The sequence below is a fragment of the Erithacus rubecula genome (genome assembly GCF_903797595.1).
Source record: "Erithacus rubecula genome assembly, chromosome: Z".
Lineage (NCBI taxonomy): Eukaryota > Metazoa > Chordata > Aves > Passeriformes > Muscicapidae > Erithacus > Erithacus rubecula.
In genome coordinates, this window is record NC_136661.1 from 14,944,098 (window position 1) to 14,965,963 (window position 21,866).

The window sequence follows — 21,866 nt, forward strand, 5'->3', positions numbered from 1 at the left end:
GGCATGATGAAAAGTGATGCTGCTCATCCTGCCTTGGAACCATGTCAGCAGGGTGGTGTCCAGCACCTGCCTCCTGAGCTTGTTCACCCCTGAGCAGGTCAGAGGGAGCCTGCCCTGTGGCTGCAGAGCCTGCTGGGCACCATGGGCTGCCTTGGGGTCTGCTGCTTCTTCTGGATCCACAGCCAAGGGACGTGTCTGTGCTGGGGCAAGTTCACGTTCTGCCTGTTGTTCTCTCTGCTCGCTTGCTCCACTTGTTGCTGTGCAGACAATAGTACCATCTCCAATCAGCAGCGGTGTGGAGCAGCACTGAATCAAGCTAATATTTACAAGATTATCTAGAAACAAAATTTAAACAGCTTGCTGCTTTTTTTAAGTTGTAGTCCACTTGATGAAAATGAGCTGGTTGAACACTTGTATACGATCCCACAACAAAACAATATCATCAACCAAACCTTCCACTCAGAATTGCAATAAGAAAGACTTCTGGTTTATGCAAAATAAAATAAATGTTAGTTTTATTATGGACTAAACAGCCAAGCCTTACAGGAGAAACATATGGTTAACTGCAGCCCCCTAACCATTCCACTACATCGGTCATAGTCCTGAAATATGTAAGTCCAGGAGTATTTTTTGATGCATGTAAAGATGTGTGGTTTTTAATTGAAATTGTTTACATGATTTACAGCACCTGTAAAAGCAGGCATTAATGTACTTAAACCAGGCTATCTGTGTTCAAGGTTGGCTGTGCAGCCTTAATTCAGTAGTTTTACCTAGGGTTACAAACAACCTCACACTGCCAGCTGAGATACTAATATTTCATAAACACAATATTTGTGATCCAGAATTAGCAGTTGTAGCAGAGATGTCTTTCTAATGACCAAGAGTAAAATCAATAATAATGATGCTTTAGTTACCATAAATCTAATTCTAAGAAGACTCCGAACTGAGTAGCAGAATTTTATAATAAAATACAGTTCTCTTGTTCTATGCTGATACCTGTCAACAGATTCAGAACTCCTGCACCAGTTGGTATTTAAAAAGTTATTTAAGTTGCAGGGACTAGGTATGAAGGTGTCAGATATTTTTTCCTACTCTTTCCTAATGTATTGGTTTTTAAATTGAACATTGTAAAATATAAATGGAAGGATTACTTTGTGAAGAAAGAATGGCTTTTCATAACATATTGCTACCCCCCCAGCTTTGGTGCTTCAGAAAGTCATCAAAATGAAGAGCAATTTTTAATAATTGAGGATGTGAGTACTTGCTGACACAAGGAAGCAGTTGGTTGTTTTCAGAGCTGATCAGAATAAACAAAGGATAAACATCCTAGGTTTCATTTGGTTTATGTTCTTTATGTTCTTTATTCCTACAAACTTCATCACTGACTTCTGAGTAGAAGGCATAGAGTAAAAAAGAATCTATGGAACACAAACAAATATAAAGCAGGCTGCTGGATAGACATTGTGGACCTGAGCATCTTAGAGTATGTTTTAATGAAAAATTGCCAAGACAGACTAGAGCACAGACTTTTTTTGCACATGTAATATTGTTTTGAGTAGTTGATGTGTTTGTCAAACTTTATTGGCACTGTGACAGGTAACGACAAATACAAGCAACATTTGAATTTGTATTTTTAAAGATATGATAACTTTAAAAAAAAATGGTCTTTTCATTTGCAAATGATTATGCAGGTGTACTACTGCTGGCTTTGCAGGTGGGTGATGTTGTTTGGTATGTCAGCAGTAGTGGGATTCTTGGCTATGGAAAGCTTTGTGGCTGCTATAGGGGCATTGGTGACTTTGTTACCTTCCGTACAGTGGGGACACCCTGATACATAAGAAGTGATGCATGGTCGCATGAGAGTCTCTAACACTTTGGTTTTGGCCGTACTTTCTCCATTCACAAAGGGACCTCTTCTAAAAGTTTGCAAGAAATAATGTTTTCAGTTTGCTGGCTGAAATGAACGAAACGCTGTAAAATAATTATGAAGGTTAGTTGTTAGCATGTTTGTAAGCATGTTTCTTTACTGAGCTCATGTTATTTGAATTAAACTGCTCACTTTGAGGTTCAATAGCAGCATCTCAGAACCAGGGGGGCAGCCAGGTAGTTAACACCTTGCAAAATGCAGTGGTTTTTTGCTTTCTAAACTTGTAGCTATCTGGGATTCTTCCCTCTTACCCTTACCTCACCCCTGTTCAGCTTCTGCTGCCACGGAGAACTGGAGCTTAAAAGTGCTTCTGCAGCTACTCCGGGTGCTTTTTTTGCATGGGATGTGGTGTGTGTCGAAGCAGAGCTTGTGTTTGGTGTTGCAGGGAGAGTGCTCGGATTCCTCTGCCCTCCTGCCCTCTGCTGCTTGCTGATCTCCTCGCAGAGAGCCAGCTCCTGCTCCTGCTGCTGCTGCGGATGCTCGCCCTGCTGGCCCAGGCACCCTGAGAGGAAGAGCCTGGGCCTGTCCTAATCAAACAGGTCCTGGGGGGAAAAGTGTAAGCCTGACCTATGTCGTGGCCAAGGCAACAAGCAGAGATGAGGGTGCCATTTTCTGGTAAATGTAGCCTATGGGTCTCAGCAAGAAGGCAGAAAGTACCCTTAATGCTTTTACAGAGCTATTGTGTGTGTATGCGTCAGAGTTTCGCTGTTATACACCGCTTGCAGGAAAACAGCTCGAAAAAAACAAAAGATGAAACTAAATCTGTAAGAGTACCTTTAAATTATTTATTTTTGGCTTGCAATGGAAGCTTTAGCTGGAAAATTTACAACCATGTTTAGTCCTAGAAGTGTAAATGTGAATTATTTTTTGACAAATCACTGAATATCTGTTTGGCTACATAAGCTTTAAAGTCTAACACCCAAACTTCTCAGCAAAATGACTGTATTTTTCCTATATTCTGAAGCATGGCTGATGTTTTGCGTGTCTGAATATTGGACCCAGGTTAGATTGCATTCTGAAATTTGGTAATTTTTTCCCCCCTTTCTTATCATCAGTAAACACTTATGTGCATTTTCTATCCAGGATGGGTTTTCTTTTTTTTTTTTTGTTACTGGAAAAGTTTCAAGATGAAGAAGTTTTTGAGTTAGAGCTTGGTGTTCCTAGCTTGGTTTTCAGTACTTACATTTATTTTAAAAATCAAACAGGTAAATTTTAAATACAAAATGATGAAGTGCTCCAAAAATTTGTTCAAAACCAAATCTTTGCATTTGGATGTTAAATTAATTGTTTTTTTGTTGTCAGGAGTATACATCTGTAATTTGATCTTTTTCTCTCAGGCCTGTGAAAGATAGGTTATAGGAATGATAATACAAATTACAACTGTGCTGTTGGGATAAAACTCTGCAGAAAGAAAAAGAGTTTGATAACTATGTTGTGGTGTTTTGTCTTTTGAGATAGATACTATTCCTGAGGTCATATGTCTTTTAGATTGTATAGATGTGGTATAAATAAAAGCTTGCTGATGTACAAAGGCAGGTCTGGTTTGTTCTTGAAATTGTTATCAGAGCTTGAAAAATGTCCCAGTTGTAGAAAACTAAAACTGCCTTACTGATCAGAGGCAGAATGAGAGCACAGATGTTAAGTTTTGAATCTTAGTACAACCCATCATTACAATAGTGTGGCTAAGTATGAAACCATGCCTTAATTACTCGAGGGATGTGTTATATGGGGTTTGTTTTTGTTTTCTATCTTTGTTTCCTTCTACAGTGTCTTGGATATTGTGGAATAGTGTTCTTATACAAATCTTTCTGTTCTCCAGCTTCTCTTTTCATCCCCACATCCTGCCCAGTGGTCTTACCTGTCCTTACCTTTGGTGTTGCACGTAATTTTGTTGAATGGTCACAGAGACATGTACTGTGTCTGCTGATTGTTGCTGATGTGATGGACTCATAGGTAGCAGTACTGGAAGGGATAAGATCCATTTTGACTTGTACTTCTTAACTTCTTGACAAGGGGTCTTTGCAAAGTCTATTTTCAGCCTTGGACATATAGCTCTGCTTTGCTTCATAGTCTTTTTTCTCACAGAAAATTTTGTATTCGAGTTCTGGGACTTTAATTGGTATTAGTGACTTATATTTTAATACAAGGTTACTAATATGGTTACTATTGTCTAGTGGTGCACTAGACAATAGCCAAGGCAAATCCTCATTTTAGTAATGAAAAGTAAGTGTGCTTACACTGGACTGGGTGATATTGGGAATTCTCATGGCCTAATACACGGAGAGGAGTTGAAAAATAAGAAATGTTTTGTATTTAAAAGCTTATATTATGATTTTTATGTGTGTAGCAGTAAACTAAGCAGTCAACAATATAGGTCTACTAATCTCATGAAGTGAGTATGAAAATTAACTTAAATATTCACTGAAGTTATCAAATATTGTATCTCATTTTGAATGGAATTTGCCTTAGATGAGACAAACTGGTTAACTTTACAGGCCTTCACAGATAAACTGCACTTATTACTCCCTTTCAGGTTTTTTTCTCTGGTTTGGAGATTGAACAAAAGATGGCATTGGACAGGGCTGGGCAGGGCTGATGTATCAGGCTGTTCCTCCTGCTGCCTGGGACATTTTAACACTTTGTGTGAGTTCGACTGTCAGGAGTTAGTAAGAGTGCATTTATTTCATCAGGCTGGGATTGGAGCCCAAAGCTGGTTATATTTGTCATTGTTGTCACTTTGATAAAGAGCTGATAGAATCAGCTCTTACACATGAGCTTCTTTGGAAGACTGGAGAAAGTTTATTTAGAGGCAGATTGTGAGCATTTATAACTTTCTAGCCTCGTCAAGGCAAAAGTGGGTTTCTGCATGGGTGCCAAGTACCTTGATAGGCTGATGTCTTTCTGCATCTGCCGAGGTCTTTCCAATGTTTCATGCACTGCTCAGAGCTTTTTGAGCTGCTCCAAATATTGTATGTAAATGGCCAAAAAAGCAGACAAAGTTTCTCAGGTTGTTTTTTGGGTGTTTTTTTTTGTTTTTGTTTTTGTTTTCCCCACAAATGAAAATGTGAGCCAAAGATGATGATGCCATGCCAAATTAGCACTTACTGGTTTTGCTTGATTTTAAGATGTTTTTCAAATTAGGGATGATTTTTACAGAGATGTAAGAGTATCTATTTAAGATAACCGAAATATAAAAAAATGCATTGTTTCTTGTTAAAATACCTAATAATAATGAAAGATTAATAGAATGTCTTTCACTTGAATAATGTCTGTGTATTTTGTGTCCATATTGTGAGTCCATCAGAGAATACACCTCGATCTAGTCCTGTATTTCAGTCAATGGAGCCTAATCAGTTTTCGGTATACGATGTTACTTTCATGCTTTTCAATTTTCTTTTCACTTCAAATTCTGTATGAATGGCCAGATTCATTCATTTAGTGTTCAGAAAAGAAATGATCATTTATGGGTTATCTTTGATTAAACAGAGGTTTTTAATTTTAAATTAAATTTTCTTTAAGTCTTTTCTGTGCTGTGTATGCTCATAAGTGAATTAAATTATCAAAGCTAAAGTATATTAATTAATTTCTTATGAATGCATTTTTAATGTTTGTTAAGTACAAAATGTTAACTGATTATAGACCATGTATAAAAGCGGTGTTGATATTACAGTACATAGTAGAAATTGCTAAGTACAATACATTTAAGTATTTAAAAAGGAAATACTGATTTAATTATTAAACTCTTTACTTGAAAATATGGATTTGTTGTCAAACTGAGGTTTCTCAGGAGCAATGCTTATTCTTGAAGAAAAATTAGCATAAAAGCATTTTCTACATTTGAACAGTCAGTTGTGAATACTATAGAAATATTGGAAAAATATCCCATAGGATGAGTAAATGGGGGTCTCTCACCCAAAATAAATTTCTACAATGCTAATGAGAAATGTGTAAGTTTATACTCATAATACGTGTGATTTGAGATAGTCATGGTGCTTGCTTTGGTGTTAGATTAGTTTAAAAAAGAAGAAATTCATGCAGGTAAGAGGGCTTCTACAAAACAATTTCTAGTGTTGTGATTGCTGTGTTGGAGCCTAACAGATACAGGGTTTGTGTGAGCTGTAGCTCTCTTAGCTAAAACCTGGTGCAAACCCGGCTGTGTTTGGAAGGGCTTCTGGCTGTACCCATGGACTCTGAGCTGGCGAGGTGTGAGCCTTTGGGCACAAGAATGGTTCTGGGTTAACACTTCTGTCTCACAGCAACCTGTGCTGTGCTCTGGAGTAGGAAGGATGAAAACGCTCTTGGGATAGAGTGATGCTGCAGGTCTGCCTTGGTGGAAGAGCCACGAGCGGGCACATGGTGCCTGGGGACAGTGAGGAGTGCTCAGCATCAGGTGTGGGCACGTCACTGGCTCTTGTCAGCATTGCCCAGGGTCTGTGAGCGTGGCTGGTCTGACCCTGCTAAGCCCTGTGTGTGAGTGCAGTCATCCCTGGTGATGAGCTGAGCGCAGGCAGGGTCCCCCTGGTCAGGACCCAGCATGTGCTGCCACCACCGCGCGAGAAGGCAGAGACCCAAAGGCACTCTGCGTGTAGGGTGAGAGGCAGGGCACTGGTACTGATGGACACGGAGCAAGGAAACATGGCCACACCACAAGCTGCCTCACACAAGTACTGAAACTTCTTGTAAGAGGGCTTTAAATCACAGAGGTAATAAACGCTATTCAGGAAACCACAGAGCTGCCTTTAGCCTGGTTATCATCTCCCTCATGTGGACCCATAAACCCAACTTTGCAGTACACCTGACTCTGGGACTGGAAATCATTTGGGTTTTTTTGATTGTTTGCTTAATTTGACCTAGAGGCATTCAGGTGAAATGCTCCCCTACACACAAAAACAAGCATGAAATTTTGTTTTGTTTCCCTGTGTGCATGAGACAAGGATGTAATGGATGAGACTGGTTGTTTCTCTTGTTCCAGATGAATAGATGTTCATTATTTTGTGAATCTCTATAGGTGTAGAGCATATTTATAGCGCCTAAATAAATAATCAAATGAAAGGTATGAAGGACACATTGAAAAGAGTATTAGTTAGTGAGTAACCTTCCTTGAAAGAACAATGATGCTATCACATGCACCTTAATAAGAAATACAACAGCCATGGTTTAATAAGAACTGGAGCGTGAACCAACAAAATCTCATGAAACAACTTGCAGTTTGCTTTCAAAATGTTGGTGTTTACAGTGTGTGATTTATGGGCATTTGCTAAGGTATGTTCATCAGGGCTGTATTGAGCCTGTTGCAGTGTTATTAATCACTTCATTTTCCACAAAGCTCTGCTTTTGTCTGTGGAATATTTTTCTTTTTTCATACTGTACAAAGATGTACAAAAACTTGTTTCTTTTTGTACTGAATTACAACCAATCAGCAGTATTTCTGATGAACTGTTAAAGCTTGACTTTGGCAAGGTCTACAGTAGGAACACATCATTAAAATAAGAATGCCGTGTTACAGGAGAAGTAAGACTAGTCCAGCAATACCTGTGAAAAGCTGAGGTTTCTTACATAACAAACCAGCTTTCTGTATGAAATAGGAATCCCTGTAAGGCTTTGTACTAGTACAGCTGTATCAGTCTCAGGATGAGTGAGCCATTGCAGCTCTCTGAATTAAGCATTACACCTCTTTGCATGTTTTCTAGATATAGCTATCTGCAAAAATGCATGATGTAGGTATAAACTTTTTTCGTGGGTATGGTAAACACAGGGTGCTTCTTTACTTGCAGGGTGCATCTACATACAAAAAGAGAAAAAAGGTTCTCATAGATTCTGCATTTTTAGGATTATTGATCTGTCAGAGCAATAACCATCTGAACTATTCGTTGCTGCTTTCTGTCTCCTCAAATATGCTGTCATAACTGCAGCTGTTGTCACACCCTGGGTGACTTTCCTTTGATCTAAATTAGCTTTTAATAGTAGCTTCTTTGTATTTTACAGTTTTGTTAGTATCAGATTCAGGGGAAAATAAATCCATAGCAGAATATTGTAAAAAGCTAAATATTTGTTGAAATTAAACTTCATGTGGTGTGGGGTGCTTTAGAGACTATTACATACATATGTGCTCTGTCATTATGTGGAAAACTTTCAAGAGAATGATTAGTATATATTGTGTCATAAAGGATTGACAGTGGTCCCCAAAATAAGAGTTTAAATAGGGTGTTGTTCTGCTGCCTGTGCAATTGCTCATGGCTGTCTGTTGAAAATACTGCAGCTGTAGATAATACCTGTGAAGATCCTACTCTGGTATGGTTGAAAATTAGTGAGCCACATTGTGACATTTATGATCTGAAAAAAGCTCAATATTCCTTACATATTCCTAGCTAATGCTTTTATTATCACTAGATGGCAGTAAATACAAATACTGAATTATGTATTTTTTCAGAATGCATTAATTTTTTCCTTTTTTTTTTTTTAATAATAAGGGAGCCTAACTCTTTATAAAACACCTTAGCTCCTGGGTTTTACTACCTATTTTCCCTAAAATAGTTCAGATGAACATTGTCATCTCAGTCTGAACATAAAATTCTTATACTTTATGCATAAGAATTATATATTCCAAATAAAAAGATCCATAAAATGATACAGCATAGGCTAGTCTATAATTTTTAACAAACGTGATTCTGGGAGGGAGCAGGCTTTCAAGAAAACCTTTTTGAAGCAGTATAATCATGCTACACTTAGCACACTTAAAACTGAGACTCCTTCAAAAGAACTGGAGAAGTGTTCCACTTAGAGTCATCAGTTCTCAGCCACCAGTGAAGTTCATCTCTTTTTGGTAGCAGCATGAGACTCAGTTTTCTCACTGCCCCTGCAGCTCAGTGTGTGGCAGCAGGTTGCTGCAGTTGAAACAATTTCTCATATTTGTAAAATTACTGATTGTTTCTTTGGGACTTTGTACTAAAATCCTGCAGTTTTTCTCCTAGCTGGGGGGTTTTATGTGGTACCAAGAGAATTTTGGTGAGGCTGGTTGATTCAGCATATTTTTCTGGCTGTCCTGCTGCTTCCTCTAGTCCAGCTCTGTTTTTTGGCTGAGTCCATCCACATGCTCTTGCTTGCAGGATGAAATGACCATTTTTTCTGCTGTGGTATTCCAGTGCTGAGTAGACTTTCCATTTTGTGGAGAAACTTTCTGGTGGTGTGCAAACCAGCACAACTCACAGATGGAGCTGGCTAATGCTGTGAAAACACTGCTGCATGCATTTGTGATAAGTAGGAGTTGGATTTGACATGGGAGATTATTTCTGTTCTCTGGTGTGTGAAGGTTAGTCTAAAAATCAGAGAAACAGAAATGTTTGGGTTGGTAGGGACCTTAAAGATTATTCAGTTCTGACCCACCTGTCAAGGGTCTTTGTTTGTTGGTTTGTTTTTTTTTTCATGTTTTCACAGGTTCTTTTTTTTGTTTATGAGATTTTTTCAGGCTATCTGTTTTTGTTTGTATATGCATAGAACCTTAAAAACTAAAACTGATGGTCTGCTTAGATATCCACTTCTTTGCTTTTCTTTTTTCTGCTTACTAGATGATATGCATACATCTAGCACACCTGTATTCAGATTTGATGCTCAGGCATCTCTCAGAATGTTCTTAGTGCAACTTCATAATCAATCCAAGGGCTGCATTTGAGAGCACTCTTCTTCCCTCAAAGGTAATTATGTTTTTGTATTACCCACCACTTATCTGTAGTAGGAAAGACCAACCTAGTAAGTCTCCCATGTAACAATTCATGAAAGTACTGCAGCTGAGTCACAGGATCAGAGAATAAGGTTGGATGCCTCCATGAGGCATCTGGTCCCATCTTCTTGCTCAAGCAGGACCATCCTGGAGCACATTGCATGGGGTTGAGTCCAGATGGTGCTTGAGTGTGTCCAGTGAGGGAAATCTGTTCCAGTGCACAGTCACCCACATAGTAAGGTTCTTCCTCATGTTCAGGTGGAACTTTCTGTGCATCTCTGCAGTTTCTGCCCATTGCCCCCTGTCCTATTGCTTGGCACCACTGAGAAGAGCTTGGCCCATCCTCTTAACACCCTCCCTTCAGATTTTGTATACATTGATGAGGCCCCTCTCAGCCTTTTCTTCTTGGAGCTGAACATGCCCCACTTCCTCAGCCTTTCATTGTAACAGATGCTTTGATTTTTTTGTTTCTCTCTTCTGGACTTGTTCCAGGAGTCCCATGTCTAACCCATCCTAAGGAGCTCAGAACAGGACACAGCACTCCAGGTGAGGGGCTGAGTAGAGTTTGTTTGGTTTGAAGCAGTTTCACCTGCCTTCCATTGCTTCTTGATGCTTCCTTGGTGCTAGAGGATCAGCTATGGTGTGCTGTACTTTCTTATTGTCATGATTCTCCACAGTATCTGTGGGCTTATAAATTGAACAAACTAAGGTTTTTCTTTTATTACAGAAGATTTTCTCTGTCATTAATAATATTTGCAAGTCTTTTTCCAACACAATAGCAATTAGGAAAAGATACACTAAAGCTGTGTCCAGTATTCCATTACCTGTGTTGCCAGAATGAGAAGCTTGGGGCCTCTCTATTTAGAGTCATAGAAGACAGATTTTGGGGGGGGGGGGGGGGAGAGTATTACTATGAAATGTCCTGCTGTGACTTTATAAACTCTTCAGTGTTCCTACTTTCTTCAGTACAGTTTACCTAGTCATTAATCATGTTCCTTATTGCTGATGTCTTTGCAGTTGAATTCTCTGAACTGTAGTTTACATGAAGGATTTCAACATTCTAAACAAGTGAGGCTGCTGGTGGTGATTTTCACATCCTCACAGTTTATCCCATGAACCACTCCTCCCCTCAACTGTTTCTGTTCTCAGAAAATTTTCACACTGGAAATCTTCATGGTAGTGACTTAATTTCAGATCACCAAAGAAGAAATTTAGTACCACAAAAAGTTTCAAGTCTTGCAAAGCCTTACTTGAAACAGTCCCATTTAGATGAAGACAGCCTGTTTATAAACATCAGAAATTAGTCTATAATCAGATTCTCTGCCCATTCAATGTACCTTCTCTCAACATTGCGAGTGGTGTTGCAGAATATTTTACAGTAATAAATCAAATGCTGCATGACAGTACAAGAATATTACATGTTCAAATACATAAATTATACTGACTGGTGTTAATTACACTCTTATGTCTCGGTTCTGTATCAAGCAAAAACATGGAATATATGTATATTAGCTTTTCTGATAAATACCCAGGACTGGGTTTTTAAGTAGCCTGAATTTACCCATCCATCCTGCTTGCAAATTTTAATTAGCACAGATTAACATTTCTGTAGTCTTTAAAAGTGTTCTAAAACTGAACATCACAGCTCCTGGGATCTCTGTCACCTCTTTTGAAGACTTCCTTGGGGAAAGTTGTCCAGAATCATTGATAATAATAGTTAAATAGATAAATAGATAAATAATAGCTAACATTTGCAAAGGGTAATAAGGAACTTAATAATCTTTCTTTCTTTCAAGTTCATTGTTTTGGTTTTTTCAAAACATGTAGCAGTGATCATCTTTCTTTATTTTAATTTCCCCCTGAATTATTTTATTGCTCACTTACTATAATTTCAAATTGCACCTTTCCCATTTCCATATACTTCGCGTAATTGGAACCACTGCAGAAAATGTCATTATGTCCTTCTTCCCCTAGTTTTTTCTTTGTGGATGCATATTTGTATAAAAACAAGAATCTCTAAATTTTGTTTTACTTGTCTTAATTCCTCTAGGTATTTAGTTAGTGGCAGATATTTGTCATGCACTCATCTATCCACCATTACCTCTTCTAAATCTAGTTATTCAATGATTGCAACCTGGGAATTCAGGAGGAAAAGCAGCCAAAACCATTCCCTTAAATCAGGGTTGTTGTGAATTTCTGGACTACCCACATCTAAGATTATACTACATGTGGCCGAAGTAAGGGCATGCTTTCTAAATCAGTGACACCCTACAGTTAAATTCTATTACAGAAATCATTAATTTTATGAGGTTGAGACTATGAGTCTTGAAAAACTAATACAAGTCAGTAATAAGCAGTGTGTATCAGGTGTAATTTCCTATTATCAGTATAGTTAGTATGCAGCTAGATTGAATTGATGTAACATATTGGAGGAAAGTGATGTAGCATTGGAGGAAAATGTGTTTTCCTGTTTTTATATCAAAATGACCTAGCTAATAACTTAATAAACACCATCCATCAATAAATTCAACCAACTGTAATCCAGTAATTCTTACGGATGTATCTTCGTTTCATATATTAGTGGGGAAGAAAAAAAATTGGTGATTTTTTTAATGCATGCTAAACAGCTGGTGTAATTTACATACCAACCATTTTAATATTCCTTATTTGAATCAAGTTCTTTTGGGAATAGATCTTTGGGGAAGAGTTGTTAATATTGCATGTGGAAACAGCCTTCTTATACTACCTATTGCAACCAAAATTTCATACCCACATACTTAATTCCTAAAGTAGCCAAAATTTATTTTACCATTTTTTAAGTCATGCTTGGAATTCCTTCCTGAAAAGAGGCATCATATTTCCAGCTCTGTGTTGATGCTGGGTAGGTGGCAGCAGTGCTCTCTTGTGGATGATCAGAAGACAATGAAACACAGATGTAGTGAAGCTTTATATTCAGCATTGCAAAGCTGAGCTGGAAGAATCAGGGGAAATATTTTCTACAAGTACTTTTTGAATTCTTTAATGTCTTTCTAAGTGTTTAGTAATTCCAGGTCTGTTTTCTAAACTTAATTGTTTTATATACATCTAGCTTCATAGATCCAGACCAGGTATAACTGTAAATATTAAAATGTGTCACAAATGTTTTATATTATCTATTTTAAGGCAATCAGTATGCCTTCCACATGAAAATACTTTGAGTACTGATGATCTGTTGATTGTATCCAGTTGTCACGTTTCTCTAGATTTCTCTCCTGTAAGGAAGAGATTTGTTGACACTGTATTTTGCCCTATTGATTTTTGCAGGTTCAATTCTTTTTGAAGCACTTAGTGTTGCTGACTACTTCAGCCAAAACCTCTCTTATCATTCTCAGTCAGCATCTTCCAGTGAATCAGCAGTGTGGGATTAGGCTGAATGCTGCACCTCATTCAGTTTGTCCTTAGGCATTTGCCATTGTCATATAAGGTAACTCTCCCTTTCTTTTGACACAACAAAGGTTCAGAAATTTGCTGCAATACTGCAGCACTGTGCCTTGCACAGAGTGGAACAAGATAATCACAGAACCATAGAATGGTTTGGGTTGGAAGGAACTTTAAAGATCATCTAGTTCCAACCCCCCTGCTGTGGGCATAATGTATTCCTCCTTTCAAGTTCTGGTCTCTGAGTGGCAGATGGTGGGATCTTTTATTTAATGCTTGAGTCAGCTCACTGACACATTCCACTTTCAATTAATCCCTTCTTTTTTTCAGTGATGTATAGCTGTAATTGATTATAATAATCTGCTGAGGCAGAAAGAGCAAAAGTTGAATAAATAAAGTGAGAATTTGAAGACTCTTATTATCTCACTTCTTACATCTCCATGGAAGCTTAACAGTTACTGGGAATTGTAAGACACGTGACTTGCTTTAGCTTAATAGTAACTGCTTTTATCTCTTTAAATAAAAAAGCATTAGTAAGTAGTAGCCTGGCCCGATAGTCTGAGGTAGATTGGTTTTTAATGTACATGGCATAAAAGCCAAAAAATTTTCATTGTTGAAGTACAGCATAAGCTGCTGGAGAAATGAGATTAATCTATTTATGCAGGGTTTTTTCCCCACAAGAAACACCTCAAAATATATTTTTCTTCCATATTCAAATTAAACCCACTAGGCAATCGGGATATACACACAGTACTGATTTTAACTGCTTGGACGGTGTATCCATTGAAAACTTGATTTCAATGCCGCTGAAGCGATGAGACCTTAGCCCAATTATTTCTGAATGGCATGTGAATGCTGCAGGCAGGGATGCCATTAGTAAAGGGCATTTGCTGTTGGGGGAAAAAAAATAAAAGGAAAAGAAAAAAAGAAATATCCCGTGCCCGGGAGAGGCCCCAGCATCAGCCAATGAGAAATTACCGTACATCATGACACCAGCCCTGCAGATTTATATCTTTTAGGGTGACACACTATTGGCTGCTAGTATGGCTCTATGGGAGGGATTGCTGCCACTGTCTGTGGCTTCCTCTTCAGGTCCTTATTTGGTAGCTGTTGATAGAGCAAGTCTTTGAGCAGCTGAGCATCTTGACATACATTATTCATTAAATCCTGGTGCTCAGGAAATATGCATATCCCTAGCTCTTCAGAAATTTTTTCAGTTCTTGCAATATGTGTCTTCAACGTTGCCTCTGAATGCTTGGAGTTTCACAAATGGCATTTAAACAATCGGAAGAGCACACGGTTGGATTTCATTTCAGTGTGCCTCCTGAGCACTCAGTTGCTGAGAACCTGAAGACCAGCAAAAGGAACTAGGAGAGGAAAGAAGGAATCTTTATTGTTGGAAGTCTTTTGCATTGTTAGATAGCAAAGAACTGATAAGCTTAGATTGGTAGTATTGAAAAAATCAAAAATGCCTGAGGCAAACTATTTACTCTCAGTTTCTTGGGGCTACATAAAGGTAGGATTTTACTTTACATTTTAAGAACTTTGATTTATGGTGCATGATTGCATGATCACTGGATAGCATGAGGATTTGTGGGTGGTAGGATCATGAATAATGTGAAGTAAAAAAAACAGATAACAAGCCTTTGTTCAGCAAGAAGAATAAACTGCACAGTACAGTCTTTCTTAGAAACTGTGCTGGGACTTTTAAAACAATATTATTGCCATGAATGATTAGACCAAGTCTAAAGCCAAAGAAATTCAGAACAGTTTGGTGTTCTTTACGAAAAAGGTTGCTACAAAACTGTATTTGTAGCCACTAAAAGGTTTTAATACTCCAAAACATAGATAATTTGCAACAGAAGAGGACATGAGTAAAGAAGCTGAGGATAATGGGTGTATTTATGACTCATACTGAGTTTTAATTGCTGAAGAAAGGTGAAATTAGGAACACTGAGTTCACAGCATTTTTTGGTAGCCTCCGTGTGTGTGACAGCATATTGATTAAAACACTGGAAATTGCCATATTCTAATATTGAACTATATTGTTATGTGGAGCAATGTGAAATGCCAGTACTGCTAGAAAATGGAATTAAATAGGCTTTATCTCTTTTACAGAAAAGTTTTGCATCAAGGAGTTAAATCAGTATGCCTGTCAGCACACAGAACTGAAATCCACTTAATAGAAAACCACATTTGAGCTTTGGTTTATTCCGAAAAATTATGTTTGTGCTTAAGAGAAATGCAGCTGCTTTTATACTTTTATAATTGTTAGTGAGTGTGTAAAAATAAAAAAATAATCTTCTGCTTGACATACAATAAATGTACCAAATCATTCTGCTTTAAAAAAATTCTTATTTTTCCTGAACTAAATAATGCTTATGTTGAATTAAATGACTAAAAATTACACAAGAATTGTTTTTGCACAAATTATTATCTTATGCTTTCTTTTATTAATACCTACTTTTAGAGTCTTTTGTCTTTTAAAATAGAAATGCAAAGCCTGCTTATGTCCAATTATGAGTATTCTCTGCTAATGTTGAATTGTTACAATATTTTATTAAGGATTTTGATCAGTCACCTGTAAAGAAATTTCATCCTATTATGCTAGCTAGGTAGATTCCTTTCTTGCTTCCTAAACAATAAGATGAAATTACTTTGCATTTCAGGTAAAAGTGATGTATTGTAATTTACTAGAAAGTATTTCCTGCATTTCTAGGCAGCTGCTGTCATGTTTCTCCTTGCTAAATCAGAAAAATTCTATCGCCAGTTAAAAAAAATTCCCTCTTACTGTTTAGCCTTTAGAATTCATAGCCTTTTTTTTGCCAACAGAAGTTTAGTAGAGATCATGGTAGCTGTAATTGAGTACATATGGGGAAAAATGTCCTTTGTATAGAGAGTCCTATACTGTCAGCATACAGTGATTTCAGTGAAGAAGCTAAGTCGTGTTTGAGCACAATTTTATAACAGTGCTTTTTGTGAGAAAAAATGTGAGAAGAAGCAAATATATTCTGTTTTTTATGACATTCAAAACAATTATGTATTTACAAATTTCTGAGGGTTGAAATATCTTATTTTCAGATATTGTGTTGTATGTACTGTCAGATATAACATTATATATGTTTCTGTCCCTTATTATTCACATATTTCTGTGTGCTTCAGGCTGTGCTTATCTCCTGTGAATTATATATTGAAAAATGAGAATGTTTACCCATGATTTTTGCTGAGTATCTTTTCTTGAAAAAAGTGAGCACTACTATCACAATGACAGCCTTAGAGATATCTGCCTCTCTGTAGCTTATTATGAAAAACAGTGCCTGTCCTTGATGTTAATTAAACCCATGGGCTTCCAGCCCAAACCTTTAGCTATTAAGAATACTGTACAGGTGTCCAGAATGCTGCTAAAATCAAAGATAGTTTTGCATCAATAAGTAGTATAGAGAGAAGCCTTATGTTGATTTCTAAGGCTGACTTGCTTAAAATTCCTTCTTTGTTTTATTGTAGAATACAAGCATTTCTTGTAATCTAGTGATATAATATAGTTTATTCCCTTTGAGATAACAAGCATATTTTAAAAATAACATTGGTAGATATTTCAGAAACAAAATATAGTTACGTAAGTTGAATATTACAACTATTAATTGAATGTTCTGTAAATTTATTCTGTTGATGTAAGCTTTTAGAAATGTTACCTAGAAAAGAGGCAGCCAGAAATGCTGAAACTGGGATCTTGGCCCTGTGGGTTTGGAAGCCAGTGCTGTGAGAATCCCCTGTCAGTGTTGAACATTTTTATTCCAGCCTCCACTGGACTGGGGACTTGATAAACGCCCAAACCAAAGGCCAGGTGGGACTGGGCTTTTTGGTCCATGGATTGCCTTCTAACTCTAGCTTCACCTTCAGTATTGGTGCCAAAGGCTGTGTTGGAGGCAGCCTCTGTACAGTCCCTAGGATGCAGCAGGTTTCTGTAGAGGAGCAGGAAGCCTGCATGGAGGAGACCCTGCTGCTGCAGGAATCTACAGAAAGAGTGGCACTCAGGGCTTCCTCTAGACACCCCCAGCTGCTGGCTGCTTCTTTACTTAAGCCTGTTGTCACTGAGTGAAAAACTTTACACTAAATTTGTAGAATCTTCTGAAGTGTAAACAATAACCCCTGTATATATAAAGCTTGCAGCCCAAACTTCTTTGTGGCCATGAATCAACTCTATTTGGATCTTGGAGTTGTTAATTCTTTCTAACGTGCATTCAAATTCTTCCTAGAAATGTATCAGTGCTCTGGTTGCCATCTGGGAACATGGTTTCTCTAAAAGTTTGTGTTTTTCTATGTATCTTTGCTGACATCAGAAAAGTATCTTTTTTTTTTTTTTTTTTTCAAAAACTCCTCCGTGTATGTTTATCCTAGGCTGACAGCAGTAATACAAATGCAGAGATGTGCACACATTTGGCTTCAGCCCCAAAAGAGCTAAACTACAAACCCCTTCTTGGGAAGTGAGCACAATTTAGGAAATTGTTCTCAGTTCATTATCTTTAATGTGTGCACCTTTATTCCTGTGTATTACAGTTTTTGCTGCAGCAGATTTCTTAGACTTATAAAGGGAGATAGAGGTGCACATCTACTTTTTTCACTTTAGGGACATTTTTAATGCTATTTGAATGCTTATTTGTGTTGGGGGCTCTGCATCTTATTCCCCCATCCCCTTAACCCCAGCTAAGATTAAATCTAAAATAGATGGAAACAAATGACATTTTAAAAGCTCAGCTTAAGGAAATATTTTCAGAACTTTTTTTTTTTTTTTTTTTTTTTTTTTTTTTGGAAAAGAGTTTGTGGCTCCATTGCTCTGGCAGTATTTGGCAGTGAGGAACCATATAATTGACTTAATGGACTTTTAATAGCCAGGTCATTTTCAGGGGGATTTTCTAAGGCTATAGTTAAGGACTGTGGTGTTCCAAAGGGATGTATGTGTCATTTTTCCAATCTAACAATGCCTAGTGGGATGTGTGAAAATCTTTCTTTCTAAAAAAGAACAAAATACACATATTGATCAGGCAAAAACCTCTGCTTCCTCCCTGTGCTGAGCTGACAATATCATAATCAAAGTGTATGGCTTAAATATTTAGTAATATTTAGTAATAAGATTTTTTTATCTTTATGCTTTATTTTTGTGAATTTGGAAAGTATATGGCATTCAGATTTTTGAAATTCTCATTGAAACTATCATCTTTAATATTTACTGCTGTTAGGAATAAGGTGATTCTATGCCTTGTTTGACTTGTTTTGAACATAACATGCAAAGTGTTACTTCCAGGAGGCCAAATTATGAGATTGTGGAGTCTAGCCAAGTTTCAAGCACTTAAGGATGTTTCTTGGATAAGTAAAACAGTGTTGGCTCATGGACATAACCAACTTCTTTGGTTGGCAATAAGAGCTTGCGGGAGCCATATGAGAGGCAAAATTTCATTATAAAGTAATTACACAGAGCTCTGTAAATATGTGGATCTTTGAACAGTAATTATATATGGGCGCACTTGTGCCCAAATTAAATCTTTGAGAAATAGGTGAAATTTGGAAAAAATAATGAGGTTAAACTTGGTTTTGCTGCTTTAATTTTCTTTTCTCCTTAGAAAAATGATTTTTTTCTTCAAAGGACAAGTTATTAAATATAAGGGGATTGAGCAATGTACAGATATAGTGAAAAAGAGTATAAACAACAAGAATAATGCCTGCGTATCTTGATTGCTGTTTCTCTCTCATGTTTGATTTTTTTAATGTTCTCAAAGAGAAATACTGTTCTGCATCAGAAACTGCTGTCTGCATATGGTCTTCAGCTTCATCTCATTCAATGGCAATGACGGTTGTAGGGCTTTGTCAGATAATTAGAAAATCAAAACAGTTCTCTAAACTCCTGCGTAGTCTAGAAGTTTTCAAAATAAATGTCAATTAAAGTCTTGGTCCTGTGGCGTCAGCAACATGTGGAAGAGTATGGGGAAGTCATGCAGCCACAGTTCTTCAAAGCCAAAGGCATCTCCAATTGAATTTGCTCTCAGCAGGAGGGCCTTGCAGAGGCTGAGGGACTTGTTTTACTTTACACCCTTTTTCAGCAGTAACACAGACTCCTCTGCAGTTCTCATGCAAATGGTTGAGTTTTTATGTTCTGTTGGCTTGTGGGGTGATGGGAGCTGGGGAGAGGAGGGTTTGCATCAGACTAGTGGGGGACATAGCATTAGAAAAGACTGTTATGTACCTATCCATTTGTGGATATTCATGCAAAATATACTGACATGAAAATTCTTAGAGAACGTATGCTCCGTAAGTTCCATAAGGTGATTCCCAGTATGCAGTAACAAACCCCTCTACCCACTCCTTGCAGTTAAATTTATTATTTGGGGAAGGGGTGGGGGATGGGCGGGGGGGGGACAGAATCCTTCCTATTTTCTGTGTCAGGTTACTGCAAACACTTTCAAAGCTGGGAAACTTTTAAAAAGATTTCCTGAGTAATACATGCCAGGTGGCTAGATCGTCTTTTTTTTTCATGAGTGTGGAACATGACACAATTAGTGGTTTTCTGCAGCATCACCATGTTGGGCATTGTATAGAAGAGTTTACTTCCAGCTTTACTTACAACCAGGCAGATGAGGATCTATAGAAGTTAGGATCCAATGAACTAGCTAATTAAATTAGGGAAGAGAGAATATTGAAGTATAATGGATAAACTGATGACATGCCTGGAAGTTAATGTGGTTTTGTCAACCCCTGACATTTTATTAAGATTCCTATATGCAATATTTAATTTGAAGCTGCAGTCTCTGGATGCCATCTGGAGACAAGCTCTTCTATGACATCTTCAATCTTATAATTTCTCACCTTTTGTGGGAACAGAAGAAAAAGTATGTAAGCATGACTTAAGTGTGCTAAGTATTTAAAAGTTTAAAGACTGACTTTTAAATAAAATATTGGGATTTTTGGACCAGTCATTTTATTGTATGGTAAATTTGGCTTGATTTTTCAACATTTGAATTTAGTGACAAACATTAGAGATTGCTGAAGAGATTGGGACTGATTTTGTCTAGAATGTATAGGTCTGTAGTTCTCATAGTATGTGTAGCTGTATTTGCAGTATGGTTCTAATTTTCAGGTGTGTTGAGCACTTCTTAGCACATGGCTATACCTTTGGCTTGTGATTAAAGCAGGGTCCAGTCTTTGCAGCTCTGGAACTCCCTGAGCTGATGACATGTCAAGATGGCAGGAAAATGCAGTGACTAATGGCTAGAATGTTTTATTAAAGGTAATTTTGTTGGACACGTGAGCAATATGGTAATTGGTGGCTTACAAAGATACTGTGAAGAAAAGAGCACCTTTCACTGTGCAAGGCCACTTTGAAGAAATAGCTTTGATGATTCCAGTGGGATGGAAATGGGATGGTTAATATTTACTACAGTGGTTTATCTCCTTTGAAGAAGAATAAACTATAAATGACCAGTCTTCAAATAAGAGGACTATTTACATGTATATAGTTTAAGTGTAGCTATTCCTTAATATGACAGATAGTCATGACTGCATGAACAAGATAAAAGGTGATTCTGAAAGTGGCACAGAAAATTTGGCTTTGTTAAGAAAAAAGATGACTGAGAAATCTAACAACAAAATGAAAGGATGGCACAATAGGAGGCAAAATTCAATAGTGACAGATGCATGCTAATTTTCATTGGCAAGAGTTTGTTAGTAAGTATTGCTGCCTTCTGTTTGTTGGTAATATCAAAGCAGAGCTATAGTAAATGAAAATCCATCTAAGACAGTGAGAGCTGTATTATGCAATTAACCTGTCAAACATAATGCCACAGGATATCATTTCACTCTGGAGTCTAGAAGGAATCAAGAAAGGCTCAGTGATGTGTACCTAATTAATTATACATTTCATGGGATATAAGTACCTGCTTCTATCCTATAGAGTGCCTAGACTCAATTGCTAACTAAGAAGGAAATAGAAGGTGTTTCCACAGATGGGCATTTTCCACTCCAATGTTTCTTGGAGATGCTTGCAGTTTTCTGAGATAGTGGAACGGTCAAGTCATTGGACTGGTTGAATATAATAATTTAAGTCAGAGACAACAAAACCTACCTCTTCTCATATTGACTAGTATGAAATCAATAAGATATTCAGATATTTTGGAGCAATGATTGAGTAGATTAAGGATGAGAGGTAAGATAGACTTGAAATTACCTAATGAATTGCAAAAAATGCAAAAATAGATTAATTTGCAAATCTTGTGAGAAAACTAGTTGAGAATAGCTCCTTTATAAATACATTTGTATTCACTTTCCAAATTAAAAAAGAAAGACAATATTATAATTTGTGTGTGTGCAAATGCCTCATTTTTCAGTTACTAGTAGGACACTGTACCTTAGTCATTGAATCACTGTGGTGTATTTTAGGAGGTTAAGAATTACATTGCTCAATCCAGTTGGTTGGGTAGATCTTTGGTACATGGAATTTCTCCTTTCACAGTTGTCTTATTTTAATATGTATTCCTAATGCCATGTTCTTTCCCCAGATATAAAGTGACTGCATTTTCTTATCCTAACTAAAATATGTCTTGATGTAACTAACTTTACAATTTTTTTTTTCTTTTTTTCCAGTTTAAAAGAATGCTCAACCGTGAGCTGACCCACCTCTCTGAAATGAGCAGGTCAGGCAATCAGGTCTCAGAATTTATATCAAACACTTTCTTAGGTAAGACTATAAAGAGTTAACTTTTTTTGCCTTTGGGTGGTTTTTATATCTCTCTGGGCTGTGTTAGAGCCTAAAATGAA

The 21,866-nt window shown here is 37.3% G+C and overlaps 1 protein-coding gene across 10 annotated transcripts in view; it reads left to right on the plus strand.

Moving 5' to 3' along the window:
- PDE4D (phosphodiesterase 4D) overlaps positions 1-21,866 on the plus strand; it is a 511,449-nt gene that overhangs the window by 472,776 nt on the left and 16,807 nt on the right. For all 10 annotated transcript variants that reach the window (XM_079330593.1, XM_079330597.1, XM_079330596.1 and 7 more), the window contains one exon: positions 21,693-21,786. In XM_079330593.1, coding sequence (XP_079186719.1) covers positions 21,693-21,786 — 94 coding nt within the window. The remainder of the gene's footprint in view (positions 1-21,692; positions 21,787-21,866) is intronic.